At 45.7% G+C, this 21,589-nt stretch overlaps 2 protein-coding genes across 2 annotated transcripts in view; both read left to right on the top strand.

The window, feature by feature from the left end:
* The first annotated feature begins 1,287 nt into the window (after window positions 1–1,287).
* bnc1 (basonuclin zinc finger protein 1) lies at window positions 1,288–19,770 on the top strand. The gene is made up of 5 exons (XM_071910795.2): window positions 1,288–1,680; window positions 10,896–10,998; window positions 12,360–12,595; window positions 14,482–16,568; window positions 17,192–19,770. The coding sequence occupies exons 1-5, from the start codon at window positions 1,666–1,668 to the stop codon at window positions 18,012–18,014; spliced, it is 3,264 nt and encodes a 1,087-aa protein (XP_071766896.2). The 5' UTR covers window positions 1,288–1,665; the 3' UTR covers window positions 18,015–19,770.
* The window catches only part of efl1 (elongation factor like GTPase 1), a 348,687-nt gene continuing 343,094 nt past the window's right edge, over window positions 15,997–21,589 (top strand). Inside the window, exon 1 of the mRNA XM_078285063.1 lies at window positions 15,997–16,017. The gene's annotated coding sequence lies outside the window, so the exon portion shown is untranslated. The remainder of the gene's footprint in view (window positions 16,018–21,589) is intronic.

Genomic DNA, 21,589 nt, shown 5'->3' with positions numbered 1-21,589 from the left:
AGGTAGACCAGACCAGGTGTACCTGTTTAAACTTGCTGTGTAATTTGTGGATTAGCAGACGCCTCTAATGGCTAAAATCATCAGAGAGCTTTCCCTCCGCCGCAGATGGGGAAAGGAGGTGGGGGGGGTTAGAAATTAAAAGGAAAAAAAAAAAGACAGAGCAGCAGAAAAGAAATTTAAATGATGGCGGGAGTAGGAAAAGAGCAAAGGAGATGAGGAATTCGAGACAAAAAAGAGGAAGGTAATTGTTGAAATTGAAGGGAAGACTATGGACTAAATTCAGAAGACACTCATAATATTGTAATATACACTGACTGTACAAAATATTTGACATCTTCCCCCTTTTCAAAATCCATATCTCAATTGTCTCAAAGCTTAAAAATCCTTCTCTAACTCGTCTGCTTCTCTTTATCTCCATCTCCTCCATGTGTAGATTTAATAAGGGAAATCAATAAGGGATCATGTCTTTTACCTGGCTTCACCTCATCAGTGGACTTCATGAAAAGAGTGAGTGTCCCTAACGTTTTATACAGTCAGTGTCGATTTGTGTGAAGTTCTTCAGCCAAACGCCACCTCATTTGTGCCGTTACTCTAATTTGCCGCGTCACACGTGCTGTCGTTATTTCAAAAACACAAAACCGCGCTTTTGAAATCGCTGCAGATTTCTCTTCTTTTTTTTGTTGTCGTGTGTGAAGTCCCCCTCTTCCCCAAGAAATACTTAACACAGACACTGACACATTCCTGACGGCACAAGGCATAACTTGTTATGGAGGCTGTTCACAGGGCTGTGTTAAGGTGAACACACATGCACGCACACACACACACACACACACACACACACACACTGGGCTCTGTGCACTGAGAGGGGCAGCATTGATTTAGGGCATTACTCAGGCTGAGAGAGAGAGAGAGAGAGAGTGAGAGAGAGGGGAAAAGAGAGAGAGTCTCTCCTGACTGCATTAGGAGTGCCTCCAGCCTTTGTGATTCCTTTTGATCAAATCTCTGTGAAAGATGAGTGTCATGCCCTCTTCCAGCCAGCTGTGAGGGGACTGCCCTGTGACTCTGTGGGGGTAGAAGTGTGTGTGTGTATGTGTGTCTGTGCATGTGGAAGTGTGTGCACTCCTCTGTGTGTGTGTGTGTGTGTGTGTGTGTGTCTGTGCATGCAGGCTAGGGAGGGAGCAGGCAGCTCCTGAGGTGAGAATGCCGAGTGGGAGGATCTCATTCCAATCCCCTGTGCCCAGTTTCAACACACACACACACACACACACACACACACACACCGAACATCTTGAGTAGTTTAGAGCCAGTCCACCGCAACATTAGAGGAGAGAGAGAGAGAGAGAGAGAGAGGGAAAGCAGAGGAGGCGTGTGTGTGTCTGCGTGTGTGTCTGTGCAGTGAGAGTAAAAGCACAGTGACTTTTTTTTTTTTTCTTCTTTTGCCGTGTGTGTAAATGTGTGTGTGTGTGTGTGTGTGTGAGAGAGAGCGAGAGAGAGAGAGAGAGGCAGAGTGTACATGTGTGCTGGTGTTCTTGAAGGAGACAGAGTGCCGGGTGTGATGGCTCTTTTGCGTTAGTACTTGTGCAGACAGGAGAGTTGGAGGCAGTTGTTTTGTGGGACTCGCGGGGAATGGCAAACTACATGGTATCCCTGGAAACATACGACTAGATGACAATGGCTGAGGTAAGACGGGCGGCTTTCCACCGCTATCTTTTCTCCTTTCTCTCTCTCTCTCTCTCTCTCTCTGTGTGTGTGTCTCTCTCTCTCTCTGTCTCTTTCTCTCTCTCCGGGCAGGCTGTCCTCGCACGCCGCCTTCACACATGATCGGGATTGTGTTTAACAATAGGAAACGGGATTGAGTTTATGTAGATCGGAGTGACAGACGCGGGGAGGAAGTCGCCACACTAAAGCAGACTTTTGTTTGGGAGTGCGCTGCCTGGGTGAAGTGGCTTTTTTTTTAAGTGATAGATGCTTTATCTTTTTATATATTTTAGGATCTATATATTTATATATACAATGTAGTTTGTGTAGATCAGTGTCAGACATAGGAAGTGGTCGCACTCATGCAGTTTTGGAGTGGGTTTCTTCAGGTGGTAGATGTTTGATCTTTTGATGTATTTTACAATCTATATACAGAATCCACTTTATGTAGATCAGACACTATTTCAGACTTTAGTTTTGCAGTGAACTGATGAAGTAAAGTGGCTTTTGTCAAGTTATAACATGCTGTTTATTTCCTCTTTATATATATGATCTACTTTATGTAGATCAGATTGACAGGCGTGAGTAGAAACTTGCCACACTGATGCAGACTTTTGTTTTGCCCTTTTGCCAAGTGATACTTTATCTTGAGATATTTTTTGAGGATTTGTAAGTAGTCAGACAGTGATCTGTGCTCTAACTTGAGAAGACATGCTGTTGCTTCTCCAAAATACTTACATTTCTTTAACTTTAACTTTAAGTTGAAAACATGACATTTCGGTCTCGCAGCCCTCATTAGACTGTGAAGAAGTAAAAATTAGTCCCTTTGGCTCTATCCGCGCTCGCCGAGGCAGAGTTTGTCCTTACACGCCTTGCAAGAATCCAGAGACAACTCCCTGCAAACAATAACAGCAACTTCACAACAGACGAGTCGCTCACAGGCCGCCCGCTTCGCTAGTTTGCTGCTCTTTTCTACTCTAATCTGTTTTATTCCATTCAGTCCCGTTCTCACCTCCTTTTATCCCGAACATAATAGCCTCCTTTGAGGAAAAAGAGTAGAATCCAGTCCAATAGAGGAGAGCAGAGCAGCCTCTGGTCCTGACCTGGTCCTGTTCTCCATCCATTCATGGTCTGTCATCGCTCCTCTGTCTGTCTGTCTGTTGTCTGTCTGTTGCTGAGGTCTGTAGTCTGAGAACCAGCGCAGCCTGGCCTGCTTTAGCTGCCTGGCTGCCGGCCACAGCCTATTGGAATGTAATTTAAGAGCAGCCTAATGTTTTGTTGCAGCCATAATGTAACAATTAGCCGAGCTGTCTGTGCGGTGGTGTTGGTAGCGGCAAAACACTCTCTCTGTTGCCTGTCTGTGTGTGTGTGTGTGTGTGTGTGTGTGTGTGTGTAAACAGTCCTAAACTGTTAGAGGGGAAACAGTTGTGGTTATTCCCTGTTACATTACAGAGGAACATCCAAAACGGCTGGAGTTTAACTGCGAGGGGGAATGTCTGTTATGAAAATGGACTTTACGAGGCGAAGTCCTCGTGGAACAGATAACTGTTTGATCATGGAAGGCGATGATCCTCAGCGGCTCCACATGTCAGATTATTCTTGTAGTTTGAAATTGTTATTCTCTCAAATTGAAATTAAAAACAGACTCGGTGATGTGTTTTTTTAATTCCAGCCAGCTGAAAAGGAAATTGGAAAATGCTGTTGCCACATTTTTATTTAGTCTTCATTCTACAGTATCTGAGATTTGAGACTTTTTTCATCTCATTTATCAATTTTTGTATGATTATCATTTTATGTTTTACGTACACACTAATGTGAAGCAAGGACTACGACTAAAATCTGCTTTGATTCTCCCTATGGATTGCCATAATTATTACATTATTATATCAGTAGTTTGAGCTATGACAAATAGGTTAATTACTGATATAGGATATAGAGATAAATATAGAATACATTTGGTATTAGTTATTGTATCAGACGTGCCGTTCTCCCACTATTTTTCTAATATCAAAAGAATTAATGTTATTAGTGTAAAGTGTTATGGGTATTATTTATGGGTCTTTCTTGCATTATCATCAAATAGGTCATATCATAATATAAGTTTTTAAAAATATATAATTTTATGATGCGTTTTTTTACATGTTTTGTTTTTTCTCACATTTTCTTTTAGTTGTTTTTTCCCACTTTCTGATGAATGAGAGCGGCCATTATTTCACCAATCATTGAAAGTGATTTAGGTTTATTTGTTATGTGTGAGCATGTACGTTTACATTCTTACAACTGTATATCTGTGTGTTGTGCCATGTGGGCTGAACGGCCCTCTATCACTTTCCATCAAAGCACCGCTGTCCTATCTCTTTATCCCCGCCACCATCTCCCTCTTTCTATCTTTCTCTTCCTCTTTTCCACCTCCATCTCTCTTTCTCTGGGTGTCTCTCTGTGTTTCTCAGCACGCTGCAGGGCCCCAGGGCACAACAACACACGCACACATACACACACACTGAAAATAACGCAGTTGCTCGGGCCTGGCTCCCCTTTGTAGAGTTGCACTCCGCTTTGTTTGTGTGTGTGTGTGTGTGTGTGTGAGGCGGCGGTGGTGGCGGCTGCAGCCTGCCAATGTAGTCAGCTTCATTAGGTTCATGATGGTCCGTGCGTGAGGGGATGGGATGGGGGGGGGGGGGGGGTTTTGCTCCAGCCTTTTACCCCCTTCGGCGTCTCCCAGAGCTGTGATCCGCCCCAACCGACCCCCCTAACACCCCCCAACGTACCCCCCCCCACGCCCCCCATCCACCAGCACCAACTACCCCTCGCTTGTCCTCTGAGCTGCCACCAAAAGGCTTGTGAGGATTTGTCAGCCAGATGTGACAAGATTGTCAAGAGGCAGGCGAAGAGAGAGAGAGAGAGAGAGGGAGAGAGAGAGGGAGATCTGATATTAATCAGAGCGTAGCTGGGAGCCAAACTCTCTCAGACTCAGTGTACTAACATGTTCCCCTCATTTACTCCCTCTCCGAGCCAAACACTCCCTCCGAGCTCCTAACAGGGAGCCACACACACCAGGAAGCCAACCAAACTTTGGCTCACCTCCTTCACCCCCCCCCCAGCCCCCCACCCAACACCCCCCCACCCTCCAAGCTCTCTCATCTCTTTTGTCTTTTCTGATTTTTTTTTTTTTTCGCCCAGCCATTTTCTCATGGATATTCAGGTAAAAGATTTGCTACCTTTTGTGTTGGGGTTTTGGTGTTGAAACAGAGTGTGTTTACGTGCAGCTGCGTGTGTGTGTGTGTGTGTGTGTGTGTGTGTGTGTGTTGCCTGCACACGCTGTGATTGACTGCTGGATGAGTATGAAATAATGAGTTTTTCATGGTGTCTTTGGGCTGTATGGACTCTTAATAGGCTCAAACTCAGCCTGTCACTACTTGCACTAGCCCGGGCTTCTCCTGGGTTTGTCTTCTCCTTTTCAGGTCCAATGCGGTGTTAAAGCGCTCCATGCTCCTTTTTTTTTTTTTTTGTATTATATTCAAGTGAATCTTAAAACCTATTACTGACACGCAGTTTACTTAAAAGGAAGCTATTAAGTTAAACACCGGCTGAATGGCTTTGCGGCGGAGGAGTTGTGTATAAAACGTTGGATATTTCACATAAATAAGATTTGCTTTATGTAATCATTGTGAGAGTATGTGGCAAGTGAGCGATTTTTATCATGCGCTGTGTCTTTCTCTTGTTAGCGGATGAAACATTAAATCATAACGTCAGGCGGGATCATGTTCTGTATCTTAACCTTACTTTAACTAACACTTGTCATCAATTAACATTTTACTACCTAGCTGTCACATGTACAACTCAGTCACAGGCATGATTTTTTTATGGGTCTGTGTTCCCTGCTTGTACGACACACACACACACACACTGCCTGTGATCCGCGGTGAGGCCAGTTTTAGCCAGTGTAGCTACAGGTTTGGGTCCTCTGGTGGTTTTATTAGTGTGGACTGTCATTATTACCAGGCTATCTGGGAGGAATTTAGTAGGAGGACCATGTTCCTGGTACCACTCGCTGTGTGTTTTTGAGTTTCTGGCAGGGATAAACTATTCATTTCCCTCAGTGTGTGTGTGTGAATGCTTCATAAACCCACGGTGCACCGCTGTGCCGCAGTCTTTTTTTCAGGAGAGGTCGGGCATTTAAATATACAGCATGTTGCACTCGACTTTCAAGGTACGCTAAATTATTGACGTGTACTTAGAAAGATGCTGCGCTGTTGAATGGTTAAAATTTGCTTTCGTTCTATTTCAAAATTGCTGTGCTGATCTTGCTTAGAATTTTTTTCCATTTCTTCTGTAATCGTTTCTTGTCTTTTAGAATTTTCTGTATTCTTTAAAAAAAAAAAAAAAAACCTTCTTTCATGAACATTAGCTTTGGATTTAGAAGCGCTTCCATTTGTTATTGCACATGTAGATTTGGGAGGGAAACGCGTCATTTTGCGGCCTCTTGATCTTGCCAAACAGCCACGTGACCATGGAAATATCGGCTCATCAAAATCCTGGAAAAAAAAAATCAAAACAGACACTTCATCTCAATTATTATTATTTTTTTCATGGTTGTCATAGCAGAGCACAAAGCCAGTCGGCAGTATAAGGAAAATGACCTGTTTTCCAGAGTCTATAATGTCAATCTTTCATTAGAATATGTCGTCTTTTCACAAAAGGTTAAACTCATATGAATAATATCCACATAAAACACTTGTTATCATTTGTACTTCCTGTCGGGAAAACTCTCACTTCCTTTTTCTCCCTCCCAGCGCCCTAATCATCTTGTTAACTGATTAATGGACGACAGTAAAATCTGATCCTCTCTCACTTGGCCGTCAGTCTCTCCAGTCCTCACCGCCGCTGATAGTACTGTTATTATTCAGTCTTTGGCACCAGCGCTGCTTGTTCCCCATTGAGTGTCAGTCAGTGCCGGGCTGCTGCTAATTGATTAGTTTTCCACTGCATTAGGCCAACAAGTCCTCGTCCGTCCCCCGAACTCTCGCCGTCCAAGCAGCTGTTCGCTTCTGCCGAGTCTCTAAAGCACCGTGGCTGTTCTGGACATATGGCGGGATTTTATTTTAAGAGCCAGCGAGGATGATTTTATTTTATTTTAGTGTTTTTTGTCAAGGATGTTATGGCTGGGGAACTGCAGATGATGTTCTGCCGCGCCCAGGCGGCACATAACTGGCATACTGGACGATTAAACCGGGAGGGCAAATCCACCCCAACTCTCTTTACCCGCCCTTTTTAGCCCCAGATTAATCTTTAGCACTTAAATTCATCCTATACATCATACTAAGTATTGTCAGACTGATGTGAGCGGTCTGACAATAGGGGGGAGAGGGGGAAAAGCATAAATTTGTTTTTTTCGCAAATATAACAGATTTTTGTGGTTGCTCGCCTTACAGTGATCACCATCTGGAGGTCATAGGGTTTTTATTTACCACTACATCCCAGAATTTAACATTGTGCATCTAAATGACGCCACATAGTTTTTTTTTTTAAGCTGTAATACAGGGAGGGAGAGGAGATGACATGTAACAAAAACTGAAAACCACATTTGATCACTGTATGAGCCATCAGGAAACCCCAGAAATGAGCTGAATCTGGATATTTAATGATTCATATGAATGGAAAAACTAGTCACGCCAATAATGAATAGTTTTCCTTAACGTACAAGCATGACAAGTCGGTCAGATAACGGCACAAACCCACACACTCTACAGTTTACAGAGATCCATCTTGATTACTGGTGTTTCTGCTCATGCATTTCCATCCCTCTGTGTGTTTGAGTCCATGTGGAAAGGTATTTCGCACGCACACACACACACACACACACACACACACACACATACTCGAATACACACCTCCAGGCGTATGTTATCATTCAAGATTGGGGCGTCATGGTATGCTGCCATCATCTTGGCGTCCTCCCTGCCTTTTGCTCACCTCCCCCTTCTCCTCCTCCCTCCTCCTTCTCTCCCTCCCTTCAGTCTCCCTTGGCCTCCTTTGGTCATGGAGTGACCAGTCCATCCCTCCATCCATCCATCCCCCCTACACTGCCTGGACTCTGAGGTTGCAGTCTCTCAACTAGCATGCGTTTAATTGCAACGCATGAATAGAAGTTGAGGGAGAAAAGAAGGAAATGAAGGAGGCAGAATCAAGTCAAACTTTGTTTCTGTAACACATTTCATACACAAGGAAACTCTATGTGCTTTTGCATAAATGCAATAAAAGCAAAACACATGCAAAAGTAGTGCAAACTTGCTGTAAAAATAAATATCACATAGAGAAAATATACACATATGACTGAGAGAAAATATATATAGAGAGATAGAAATATGGGTCAATAGGACCTTCAAAATGACCTGATTTTTTTATTCATTGCTGTTTTATTTGATACTTTGATCTTTTTTTTTTCTTGTCATTGACAAATGTTCCCGTTATCAAAGCGGCTGCCTATGGTAACAATGTGTAAAATGATTCAATTCATGTGTTCGCCACATGTTCAAAAGCATATGTACTATACCAATTAGAGCCAAGTGTAATGTATTCAAGATGTGTGCGTGTGTGTGTGTGTGTGTGTGTGTGTGTGTGTGTGTGTGGGCAGGGAGGGGGTGGGAAGGTGATGCGGGCTACACTCTAATACATCATTTATATCAAGAAAGCGACATTGCGTTTGCTTTGGCTTTCAGGAAAAAAACTGACCCGAGCCGCATCGTTTTGTGCAATTAGTCTTCTTGTCATCGACTTCATTGATGCATGTGAACAGCCGTGGCTTTGTTGTGACAACAGTAAAGAGAAAGAGACGGGGGAGAGGGGGTGGGGGGAGGAAGGGGGGGGGGGGGTCGGTCACCAACAGCCACTGTGGAGTTGGCCTGCCCAGCGCTGCCATGTTTCCTCTCCTTCTTCTTCTTCTTCGTCTTCTTCTTCTTCTCAGGAACTCATGAAATGAATCGCTAATTAAGATAAACGACCGGGAGCACACTGCGCATAGGAATGTCTCTCTCTCTCTGTGTGTGTGTGTGTGTGTGTGTGTGTGTGTGTGTGTGTGTGCTACAGGCTGGTGAGCGTCCAGGTGCACCTGATTGAGATGTATATTAGAGGGAACAGCAGCAGGAGGTGTGTGTGTGTGTGTGTGTGTGTGCGTGCACCCGCACTGGGATGGGATTAGCCTAATTGGGCCATGTTGGTTCTCAGTGCTCTGTAATGATGGGATTATGTTGCTGAGAGATGAGCAAAGGGTTTTTTTGGGGGGGAGGTTTTACACCCAACTGGTGTCCGGAGGAGGGTCAGCCGGGCCGGACGGAGATAAAGAGGGACAGAGAGAGAGAAAGAGAGAGAGAGGGAACAAGGAAAAACCGAACGGACGTCCAAGCTGCGTTTCAGACCCGTCACCTCCGTCCCGGGTCGGCCGCTCCTTTATCCCCCCTAATGATGAGAGGTTATTGGAAGGTGAACCAACGTGATCCCAGATCTCAAGGACAAGCCCAGCCTGGAGCAGGGAACCAAGTGACTGACTAAATGAGGAGGAGGAGGATGCACACCCCCTCCCCACCCCCCCAACACACACACTCCTACCCACTTTCCTCCTCTCTCCTCCTCCCCCTGCGCCTGTAGAGAGGTTGAGTTGGATACAGGTTGGCTCTGAGCGCTAAGCATGCCGCTCATGTATGCTAAAGCCCCGCTGATCATGCATTATAGATGCGGAGGGAGAGAGGTGGCGTAGCGCAGCCACTCCGCGTTTTTTTTTCTTCCTTTTTTCGGCGTGTAGCGCTAACAACGCTCGCTTTGATCATAAATCTGATGATGCTTTTTCCCCTCTCGGTTCCCGGTGTGTAAATGGAGGGGGAGATGGAGGGGGAGGTGGAGGGGGGGGGGGGGGGGTCTCGGCCGGGCCTGAGAGAGGGGAGGCAAAGTCCTTTTTTTCGTCTTATCTGTGCGTCGGCCTCCTCCTCTCCGCGGGGTCGCCAGCGAGTCACAGAGAAAACTTGACTCGTCGTTGCCATTCACTCCTCACTTTGAGTCCCTGTCTGTCCGCCTGCTCACTCTCCTTTTTCCTGCATGTTTGTCCTGAAAAGATAAGACTCATTAGCAGCAGAGGTAATGGACAGAGTTCTTTGACCTGTGTGTGTGTGTATGTGTGTGTGTTTGTGTGTGTGTGCCCGGGGCATTGATTGATTGAGATGGTTTTGGTGGTCCAGGTGTGTCCGAGACCTCTTGTTAGGCTACTGTAGAGAGGACCTGCCCTGCAGCACTACACACACACACACACACACACACACACACACACACACACACACACACACACACACACACCTGTGCTAACACTGCTCTCGCAGGGCAAACCAGGCAAGAGTGAGTGATACACAAAGGGAGAGCAAAATGACTTAAGGCAATCGCGCTCTTTCTCTCTCGGTTTCTCTGGGCAACTTCACTGTTGTACATTTTTCATGTAGCTCTATAAGATGAGCTTTTCTCTCTCCAACCACGCAGATGCTGTAACACTTTTTTTTTTTCCCCTCCACTGCACGGTTGGAGAGGGATGAATTGAGAAGACACTTTTTATGTATGAGGTCACTTCATATTGTACCATTTTTATCTTGCATTACATAGAGAAATAACGTGAGATTAGAAATAGCGTAAGCTTGGAATTAAAAAGTTCTAAAATGTATTTATTTTTCAATCAATATTGAGTTATGAGATATGTTTATGATGTTTGAATGCTTGTGTGGTGTTATTTTATATTAAAAAAAAACCTTTTGGGGTTAAATATTTAAAAAGATAGGCAGTATACAGTATAGTACAGTTTTGCCAGCTGGCATGACAAATCAGAACTGCACTCCACCCAGTTAGACCCTTAGAATTCCAAGCTCACAATATAACAGACAATTCATGGGAGAAAGAAGGGTTTGTGTCCAGTTTAAATAATTTTGACATACAGTAGCTTTGCTTTCATTGTTTGCAGTACGCAATGACGTCCTTGCCTGGAATTATATGTGATGATTCATGTGCAGCGGTCTGCGCAAACAGTTTTTACATTCGATTAATTGAATCGATTGCAATGTTCTCATTAATAATATTGAGAAAATGCAGTTTACAATAAACATCGTGACTCAAACACATTCCCACGCAGATTTGTTGATGTGTTTTTTGGTTTGTTTTCATGACAGGCTATCTGCTGCACTTTGGTCAACTGTAACTGTGACAGCTTCAAGCCTGGGAAGCTGAAGAGGAGACAGTGTGAGAACTGCAAGCATGGCTGGGTGGCACACGGTAAGAGCCTGCCGCAAAGTTTCTAGTATTAATTGTGATACTACTGTAAACAAATGAGACCATGGTGGAGATGATTGGTAGCCTCTATCTAAGTATTATTAGTGCTAGTGTTTCTCTAAATAAAGACCGCATTTCCCATAAAACCTGCTGCTTCCAGCTGCTACTTGCTCTGTTTTCTCTGGAAGAAACTTAGAAGAACAGCGCCTTTCTCCTGTTTCGTGCCGTATATCAATCCAGCAGATTTAAAATGCAGTGTAGAGGCTGGTAGAGCGCTGACAGCGTCTTGGCAATGGTCTTGTTTGTTTACAGTAATTGTTTGTTTACAGTAATTATACTAATGACTCCAAATTAATGTGGTAATGATTTATTGATCGTAAAATGCTTCACATAGCACCTTTTACATGTCGAAAAATGTGTGTTGTCCCAAACTAAACTATGTGAATGTGCTGATAAGGACACACCCTTTTTAGTGTAACCAGCTCTGGAAATACACTTGGATACCAAACACAGTGGTATTCCCCTTGGATGTTGAATCATGCATCTCCAGTTCACCGCCATAGTCCACTAACTAGTTACACTAATCTAAAATGTGCCTGTTCAGATGTTCACATGTATTGGTTTGAACACCACTAAATCTGTTTGGCATTGACGTGTTATAGAATATTAATGAAGAGGGAGAAGAATGTCCACAGCAATAGTGTGCATTTCTCTTTATTTTTAAATATATTTTCTCATTCGATATATGTTGCATATGTATCTATATTTTAATTTATTTTCATGCTACATATCGTCACTGTTGGGTAAAAACCTCGCATCTCTACATAGTCCGTTTTTAAAGCACTAAGAAAAATAGCCTTGTTTAAGTTATCCTTCAATTAAAAAAACATGAAAATATGAAAACATTAAAAATCCCCAAAACGGGAACTACAAGGTTTTTTACATGACAACAATAATATATATATATTTGTCTACATTTTCATTTATTTCTGTACTACAATTTTTAAAAAATATATTTTTAATATTTTCATATTGCACATATTCTTCATATTTTCATTCTTTGAATTTGTTGTGCTGCTGTCATTTTTGTTTTTACAAATGTTCCCATATATTTTTTCATTCATATATTTTTACCAATTTTTCACTTAATATGTTCTAGTGTATTACAGTGTAAGTTTACACACACACACACACACACACACACACCTCCAATTGCTTCTGTTATTTTTTTCCAATACCCTATGTGTTTCTTCGCTGTATCCTCTCACTATTTGCTGTTGCAACAACCCCAGTTTCCCCACAGGAACTATTCAAATTTCACCTAATCTAACCCAACCTAATCTCATCTGATGCGTGCGTTCCAGCCCTGAGTAAGCTGAAGGTGCACCACATGTACCAGAGCAGCCAGGTGGAGATCGTGCACTCCAACGTGGTGTTCGACATCTGCAGCCTGATGCTGTACGGCACCCAGGCCATCCCCGTCCGCCTCAAGATCCTGCTGGACCGCCTCTTCTCCGTCCTCAAACAGGAGGAGGTCATCCAGATCCTCAACGCCCTCGACTGGACGCTGCAGGACTACATACGAGGATACGTGCTGCAGGTGAGCAGGGGGGAGCTTCTTTTTCCTCTGTGTGTGTGTGTGTGTGTTTAGGACTGCATATTATTATTAGGATTAGGAGTTGGACAAATATGGGTTTTTGTAGGCCTATACCGATACTGGTTGATATTTTTGTGCCGATATTTGACCATTTTCATGTCCCAAAAAATTCCAAAAAATGACAAGTATTTAGTGTTTCCCCCAGAGTTTTATTCTTATCAGTGTGGAAAAGCCTCTGAAACAGCATTTAGACCATCATCGGACTTTTACTAATGAAATTGTTTAAGGTCGATTAGCAGCTCCTTAAGGCAAGGTGAGGCATCATTTTAGTAAAATCCTCCCACACCATACTGGAATGATTTCTCTGGTCTGATATAAAAATAATAATAATGAAAACATGTTCAGTAGCTGTGGTCAGGGAGGAACCTCCATCATATTTGAAGTGGACTACACTGATTTCTAATGTATGGCCAATATCGGCACACCAATAAATGCATACTCTTAGTAAGCTTTGTCATCGGTACAAATGGAGTAATCATGCGACTATTGTTCCAGTATATTGGCTTGTTGGTATAATTTTACCACCCACCCGCTCCACTATAATGGCAATGTCTTTTTGCTGCTTTGCACTTCTTTGCTCGTTTTTGTGTCTTTTTATTTGTTTTGATTGTGAAGCAGATTGTAAACTTGGGTGAGGGGATGGCTGTTACTGTAGTTCTTATGTGTGTGTGTGTGTGTGTGTGTGTCCATCATTCACATGTAAAAGCAGGGCCATGGCAGCGATGGGCAGACCAAGAGCATGGGGTGGTACCGAAGGGAGGGAATGAAGGAATTTGTGAAGAGGAGGGGGAGGAGGAGGAAGGGAAGGGGAGGGATGTAACGCAGTGACCAAGGCCGTGAACTCTCCAGGTACTCTCCCGCTTGTTGCCGTGTTACCACCGGCTCGAGGTCTCCAAACGGCGCCGGGTAGATTTGTAAATATTATTTCTTCTGCTCCAGATTTCCTCTCAAGCCGGAGCCAAGCGAGCCAAGCCACGGGCTGCAGGCACAGGCACAGCGTCAGCGCAGGCTCTCACTTCGATTAGTACATCATCAAGTATTCAGGCCGGGCCGCGTTTAATTCATGTTAGCTCGTCTAATGGCGAACGTAGAGTCAGAATCCTCGACAGGCGCCCCAATGAATGCTCTATGATGAAATATTAATCACGGTTACGGCACGAAGCCGCTCCTCACTTTCAAAGACGCCCGAACTCACATGTTATTACTGCTGGGCTAGGGGAGAGAGGACCCACTTGATCAATGTGAGGCGCCCTCTGATCTCCCCCCACCCCGACTTGTGTGTGTGTGTGTGTAAGTGTGAGCGTATATGTGTGTGTGGTGTGTTTGTGCATGTAGTGTTTATCTCCACACACCTCTGGGAGCGTGCGTACGAGTGTTCGTGTCTGCCGGTATGCTCGTATGCATACTATGCTCCCACCGCGATGTGTGTGTGTGCACGCGTGTGTTCTCTCTGTTTCTGCTGATGGAGAGCGGGTAAATCCACATGATTTAAATGAAGAGAAATGACCTGCGAGATGAAACGATGTGTGTCTGTGTAATGAGGGTTCCCTGGGTTCTGCGGTGCCTGCTTGTATTAACACTCCATCTGATTCCTTTATTTAGCTGGCCTGTCAGTCTGTTTTATGGGGTGCGTCATCTAACCCACCCTGTGAATATGTATGAGCAACCCAACAGACACTTATAATGCTAATGATGAAATTGCTCTCTCCCCTTCCCCTTTTTTTCCACTTTCCCTCTCCTTCCCAATCTACTTCATTCCTTTGCCCTCTCACCCTCCCTGTACTCTGTTGCTGTCTCCTCTCTCCCCTCTCTGCCTGTCTTGTGTGTAGGATGTGGCCGGGAAGGTGCTGGACCGCTGGGCCATCATGACGTTTGAGGAGGAGATCGCCACCCTGCAGCAGTTCCTGCGTTTCGGCGAGACCAAGTCCATTGTGGAGCTGATGGCCCTGCAGGACAAGGAGGGCCAGGCCGTGTTGGTGCCCAGCACCCGCACCAACTCCGACATCCGCACTTTCATCGAGCGCAGCACCCCGCGCACCGCCGCCAACCTCTCCGCGCCCAAAGTGGAGAAGCTGACCGGCAACAACGTGCACCACTTCGAGAACTTCATCAACAGCATGGCCTTCATGCTGCCCTTCCAGCTTTTGGGCTCCGTTCCCGCGCCGCTCCTGGGCTCGCCGCCGGGGGCGCTGCAGCAGCACCAGCAACACCAGCAGCCGGGCCACGGGCCGATGGAGCCGCAGGGTCAGAGACGAGACGATCAAGGTCACGGTAGGGACAACCCCCTCCCTCTGCCCCACCCTCCGACAGAGAGCAGCCTGCTAGGGTCCAGCTCCGCCTCCTTCACCTCTGACCTGGACCGAGGCGGAGACAACCCGATGGACGGCCTCACCACCACTAAGATGGAGGCCGAGGACTTCCCCACCAGTGACAACTACTCCGACGGGCCCTCCACGCCCTGCACGCCCTCCATGAGCTCCGAGGTCATGCAGATGTCGCCCGAGAGCAAGCTGCGCTCCCTGGACAGGAACGGGGGAGGCAGTGGGGGAGTGTCGGGAGGTGGGGGAGGAGGAAGCTCTCTGAAAAAGGGCCGCGTGTATTGCAGCGCCTGCGAGAAGACCTTCTACGATAAAGGCACGCTGAAAATCCACTACAACGCAGTGCACCTGAAGATTAAGCACAAGTGCACCATTGAGGGCTGCAACATGGTGTTCAGCTCGCTGCGCAGCCGCAATCGCCACAGTGCCAACCCCAATCCACGCCTGCACATGCCCATGAACCGCAACAACCGGGACAAAGACCTGCGGGGCAGCCTGTCTGCCGACGAGGGCTCAGAAGGAGACAAAAGGTCTGAATACGGCACTTCCATCCCCGTCTCTTCTCCGGAGAGCCACAAGTCGGTGCCCAGCTACATGGTGAGCCACGTGGACAGCGGCTCCAAGCTCCACAGCAGCTCCTTCCCCAGCGTGGGCCAGAGTGGCATCCTCTTCCCCAACCTGAAGACCGTACAGCCAGTCCTGCCTTTCTACCGCAGCCTGGTTACCCCTGCAGAGCTCGCCAACACCCCTGGAACCCTACCGTCCCTCCCCCTCCTGTCATCCTCTGTCCCCCTCAAACCCACCATAGCCCCCGAACCCTGCACGGGAGACCCCATACCAAAGAAAAAGTCTCGGAAGTCAAGCATGCCCATTAAGATAGAGAAGGAGGCGGTTGAGAGAGATGACGGGATGGATAAGGGGAGCAGCTCTGAGGACGAGGCTCCGTTACATGGCAGGGACAGGGAAGAGTGCGACAGTAAACGAGGAGGAGGAGGGCATATGTGCGCACGACAAGCCGGGGAGGAGAGAGAGAAGGAGGAGAGGGGGGTCTACGTTGGCGGAGAGAGGGAAGGTGCCAAGCATCTGTTGGACCAAAGTTCAGATAGGGAGATGATCGAGGGAGAGGAAAACGACGAGGGGCCACGGCAACTCGAAACGGGGGTCATCACCTGCATGTCCTCCCCCTTCGACAACAAGCTGAGAGAGAACCACCGGGAGAACCACTCCCTCTGTCGCGATCCCGCTGAGAATGAGGAGAGGGAGGACAGGGAGTGCGTGAACTCGCTGCACGCGGCCGACAAACTCTGCGACCTGGGATGGGACGGGGGTGAGCGCAGGGTGACTAACGGCGGCGCTCTCCAGCTCTCGGACCGCGAGAAGGAAGGGCCCGACGCCTGCACGGACGACTACGGCGACTCGGGACTGTCCCACCTCGACCCCGACGCCGACCTGCCGCACCACTGTGAGATCTGCAGCAAGACCTTTAAGAACCCCTACAGCGTCAAGATGCACTACCGCAACGTCCACCTGAAGGAGATGCACATGTGCACGGTGGACGGCTGCAACGCCGCCTTCCCCTCCCGCAGGAGCCGAGACAGGTGAGCAAATGAGGAAAAAAAGTGTGATGACAATAATACTATCTTTATAGTACAGGGTGTCCATAAAGTGTGGAATCACAGGAATACATTTTTTCTTGTTGCACTCCCACAGACGCTAGATTTAAGGCTCCAAGGTTTATGGTCTCAGAATGTTCAAGTCCCACCTATGAGGAGTAGTTTCGATACTCATTTAGTCGGCAGTTTCCCTATGATTCCGGACCTTTCGGACACACTGTATATCAGTAATATATCATAGATCAGTGGTTCTCAAGCCCAAGAGTCTGCAGGTTTTCATTCCAACCAATCCCTACAGCAGCTGATTTCACTGAATAGTACACCTTCAACCAGAGGGGGGAACTAATCAGCGAAATCAGCTGCTGTAGTGTTTGGATGGAATGAAAACCTGCAGACTCTTGGGGCTCGATGGCACATGGTTGAGATCCACTGCCACTGATAGATAGCCAGACAAAAAGAGAAAAATGCATTATTTTTTCCCAATTCCCAATGGGGACAAAAAATTGGGCTAAAAATGTATGCCCTCGTGGTACTGTAAGGTGCACTGGATAAAAATGCATTAATTTACTGTAAAATTTAAGTTTAACGTTGACCTTTTTGATCCCCAGACACAGCGCAAATTTGAACCTGCACCACAAGCTGCTGACCAAAGACACATTCGGCCCAGCCAGCGCCCTCTTCTCGCCCTCGTCCCACTGCAGGGACAGAGACTCTGTTGGCCTGGACTACTGTCAGGATCAGAGGGACAGAGATCTGCCCCTCCGGGACCAGAGAGACCCGACCGGCCAGACCTCCGTCATCTTCAGAGGACACAATCGCATGGGCCTGGTCTTCCCCATGAGCAAAATGTCCGCTGCACCAGACAACTCTGAGGCGTCTCTCTTAGGAGAAATGGAGGGGGTAGGAGGAGGAGGAGGAGAAGGAGGTGGAGAGGACGGGGCCGTCCTGGACCTGAGCACCTCCTCTTCTGCCCCGACCCGTGGCGGCGGCAGCGCCCGGTCCTCCTGGGACTCGGACGGTGCCGGCAGCGAGGAAGGGGAAGGGATGGAGGAGGAGGAGGAGGAGGAGGCGCTCCCCATGGAGGACAGTGATGAAAGCTGCGACGGGATCGGCGCGGGGAGGCCCGGAGGCGAGGAGCTGGTGCTCGGGGGAGAGAGGACCCTGGGCTGCGTTGGGGGAGGACAAGGCGGGCTTCAGGGCGGCGGGGGCGGATCTCCGATAACCTGCCACGTCTGCCAAAAGGTCTACAGCAACAAGGGCACGTTCAGGGCCCATTACAAGACTGTCCATCTGCGGCTGCTTCACAAGTGTAAAGTCCCGGGCTGCGACACGTCCTTCTCCTCTGTACGAAGCAGAAACAGACATAGCCAGAACCCAAACCTCCACAGGAACCTAGCTGTTAGCTCCGGTCCCACTCTGGACCACGAGTAGAGACTGAACTTCAGCTAATATGCCAACATGACTGATTTCCTTCATTATACTTGTCTCTCTGTTTTTTTTGTGGACATGAAAACAAACAGGCTTTCCAATCAGCACTTTTTAATAAATTCCATACTGTAGTCCATACTGTTGTCATTGTTTGGGGAAAAAGAGGGTGTAGTGTTTAGTGAGCTTTGAATTTGGGAAATATTGAGCTCTTTTGTTGCGGCAGATTCAACTGCTTTTGGAGCAAAAGGGTTTCTATCCACTGATTTTTTGCATTTTCTTTACGGTGTTTATTTCACAGCATCTTGACATGTCTTTATTTGCAAGTATACTAAAAGTGATTCTCATGGCTTATCAGCGAGTACCTGGTGATGCAGCGCTACGTGCATCTGTCTGTGTTTACACATCAACATGTAAAGAACAATCAAAAGATACACCTGACTGGATATTTAGCTGTTCCTCACACCTGAAAAGCTTCAACATGCAGAAATCACGTCTCCAAAATGTCACACCTCAGTCTGTCTCAGCCAATCTTTTATTTCTATGCAGTAATGATTTATTTTCATTGCTTTGCCTTATAGTCCAGTTTTAAACCTTACAAGTCCCATTCAGATGAACTGACTTTTCCCATGAGCTGTTCAGGTGAGAGCTCAGTTATCGAACTGTATCATGCGAGCGATTTTTCTGGTGTTTTTTGTTGTCAAATATCCACATTTTTCCCTGTGACATTATGCATAATGTACTGATCAAAAGCAGCAGTGAAGTAACTTCTAGATCTGTGTCGTTTTGTTCATTCGGACAACGGTCTTAAAAAAGAATCTTCGTCGAAAAGCTATAGTGTTGTGAACTTGATCGATAAGTTATTGTTTGGTGTTGTACGATCCGTGTGATTTTGTTCTCCCTGTCTTTGCTGTTCTGGTTGTTGCATACTGCTAATGTTGACCAAAGATTTTTTTCAGTCTTGAGGTGTGTGTAGAAAACCCTCCTATTGTCCGAGGGGTATGCAGTATTAAAAGGGCCCACCCAGCCGTCTCTCATCTAATTCATGACCGGGATTAACAGCAGTATTCAGGCATGGGCTCCGTTTTAAAAGAGAAACAACTTTTGACTGATCTGGGGGTAAAAAAAAATTCTATATTTCTGTGGTCTTTTTGTAAAAAAAGAAAAAATCTGCTCACGGGATTAGACTTGATTAAGGTATTGTTCTTGTAGTGTCATGTGTGGTCGCTTGCAGTCTCCTGACTGACTGGACGAACAGTAGGAAGATGTTGCTGTGTTTGGAGACTAAAAGCATGTACTGTGAATGAGTCAAACACTGAGAAAATAATAATAATAAAAAAACAACGATTTGTAACAAGGGCCCCACATATAAGCACACCCTCAAAAGTAACTGGTAAATAAAATGTTTATTGAATTGTATATTCTGTGAATAGAGTAATTTGTTATCTGAAAGAAACCAAAAAAATATACTGTATAAAATAGGCTAAATTTACCACTCGCATTCCACATCATTAGAGATGTGTTTTTTTTGTTTATTTGCTTGTTTTTTTGTTTCGTTTTCAAAAACAATGTCTAAAGTACATTGTCTAGTACATGTGTCTGATTATTTCACTATGGTTTTGCTCTGTATTCTGCATATTTTTTTGTCATTCTGTATTTAAATACAATGGGCTAGATTTAAGATCCCATTTGTTTGTTGTTTGGATTTGTAAAAAAAAAAAAAAAAAGAGCAAAACCCGACATGTTGATAGGTGTTCATGTTTCCTTTGATTTAATGTTACAATATTCATTCCTATTAAATAAAAAGCCATATCTGTTTGCAAGCCTCATCCCATTTGATTTTTAAACCACTATTAAAAAAAATTAAAATCATTTATTTTATTAGTGTGAATGAAATATATAGCTTTGTAAAATATCATTGGCAGAGCTTCAACACAAATCTCCAACACACCATAACTTAAGTCTATCTTTATCCAATGAACATTCTACAGCAAAAAAAAACACATTTACATTTGAGGTATATAAGTACACCAACGCAAGCAAAGATCTGGAGGTGAAGTAGAGGGTAGAGTCACATGTACGTGTAACATTGGTGTTGACCTGATCATCTCTGCAGCAGTATCATCTGATCCAGGCCGGCTCCCCTGAGGCCTTGTAATACTCCGTGTTAGGCGGAGCAACGCTGATGAGGCGCTAACAGAGAGATGAAGCAGTGGGCTGCTGGGAGGTTAACATGCAGGCTTCACTGCAACACAAGTCATTTAGTCTTAAAATCTTATTTTTCTTAAAACAAGTGAGAAAATCTGTCCAAATCAGCTGCTTGTATTGACAATTTTCTTGAATCAAGGGTTTATTTTCTTGACACCAGCAGCCTTATTCTGCCTTTTTTCAAGGTATGGACACTAGAAAATCCCAAGTGAAACTGCATTGGAAACAAGGGGAATTATCTCACTCGTATATGTTTTAAGAAAAAAAATATTTTCGGACTCAATATGAGAAAGAATGACCCCCCTATGCTGGACTGTTTTTTTTTGGCAGGGCTTATGTTGCCACCGACCCTCCGTGCGGCTGATTGGTTGAGGAGGGCTGTGGCCCACGGAACGGCCTGGGTCAGGTCAACCTCAGCTTGAACCCTCTGCACTTGTGCACCGCCCAGACTAAGCAAACAAACATAATGGACACAAATACACCCAGGGACACAGAAAAACCAACAGGCAGAGACACACCTGCACAGAAACGGCAATATCTACACGCACGCTTTGATTCATTGTGTTTTGATTGCATTTTGATTCAGCTTTTCTTCTCTTTTGGCAGGGCGGAATGAAACAGACAATTACCGAGAATGCTAATCACATTCAATTGTAATTAATTTTTACACTGCCGCAAAATGGCATGCTATGCTCCCCGCCACCCAAAAAAAAAAACCCCTCAGAATTAGTGAAGTGGTTAATCGCTGTGATATTGCTATGCGGAGTTAAAGGCCATGGATGGAAATGAACCAGGGACAGTAGAAGTATAGTTGGGCCCACACTGAAAAAGGCGAGGAGGACGAAGCCGTTACGCAACGTGCCAAAGTATCGCACTATTACAGAGGGCTGAAAGCCTTGCATAACTCAACAATTCAACCCACCCATCACATTTACTGTACATTAGCAAGCCTGCAGAGCCGTTCCTCATCACTTAGGAGCTGAAAAACCCAGTTCTGACAAGTGGCCCGATCCTTTATCTCTGGCACGGTGCGGAAATCTAGTACCACTCAGGGAGGGCACAATAGGTTATTTCAGTCCCTCCTGTGTGCTGCATGTAGGCGACAATATTCAGCAGAGAACCCGGTTGATCTGTAGAGGTGGTGCACTTGCTCGGCTTCCTCCACATAGCTGGAGCTGTATCTGGAAAGACTTGCATCTAGGGCTATTTTTAAGTAGCAGGGGACCGCTTTCAGAGAACCATTCTGTGGTGGATGTGGAACGGAGAGAAGAAAGTACGAGGCCCCATGCTGCAGCCGTTTGTTGAAATAGGCTGCACCTGAGGCCTTTGTGAGGGACTTGCTTTTGGACGTTGAGAGAAGAAAACGTTTTAAA

Source organism: Centroberyx gerrardi, chromosome 1, assembly GCF_048128805.1.
Source record: "Centroberyx gerrardi isolate f3 chromosome 1, fCenGer3.hap1.cur.20231027, whole genome shotgun sequence".
NCBI lineage: Eukaryota > Metazoa > Chordata > Actinopteri > Beryciformes > Berycidae > Centroberyx > Centroberyx gerrardi.
This window is presented reverse-complemented; position numbering and strand designations above follow the sequence as displayed.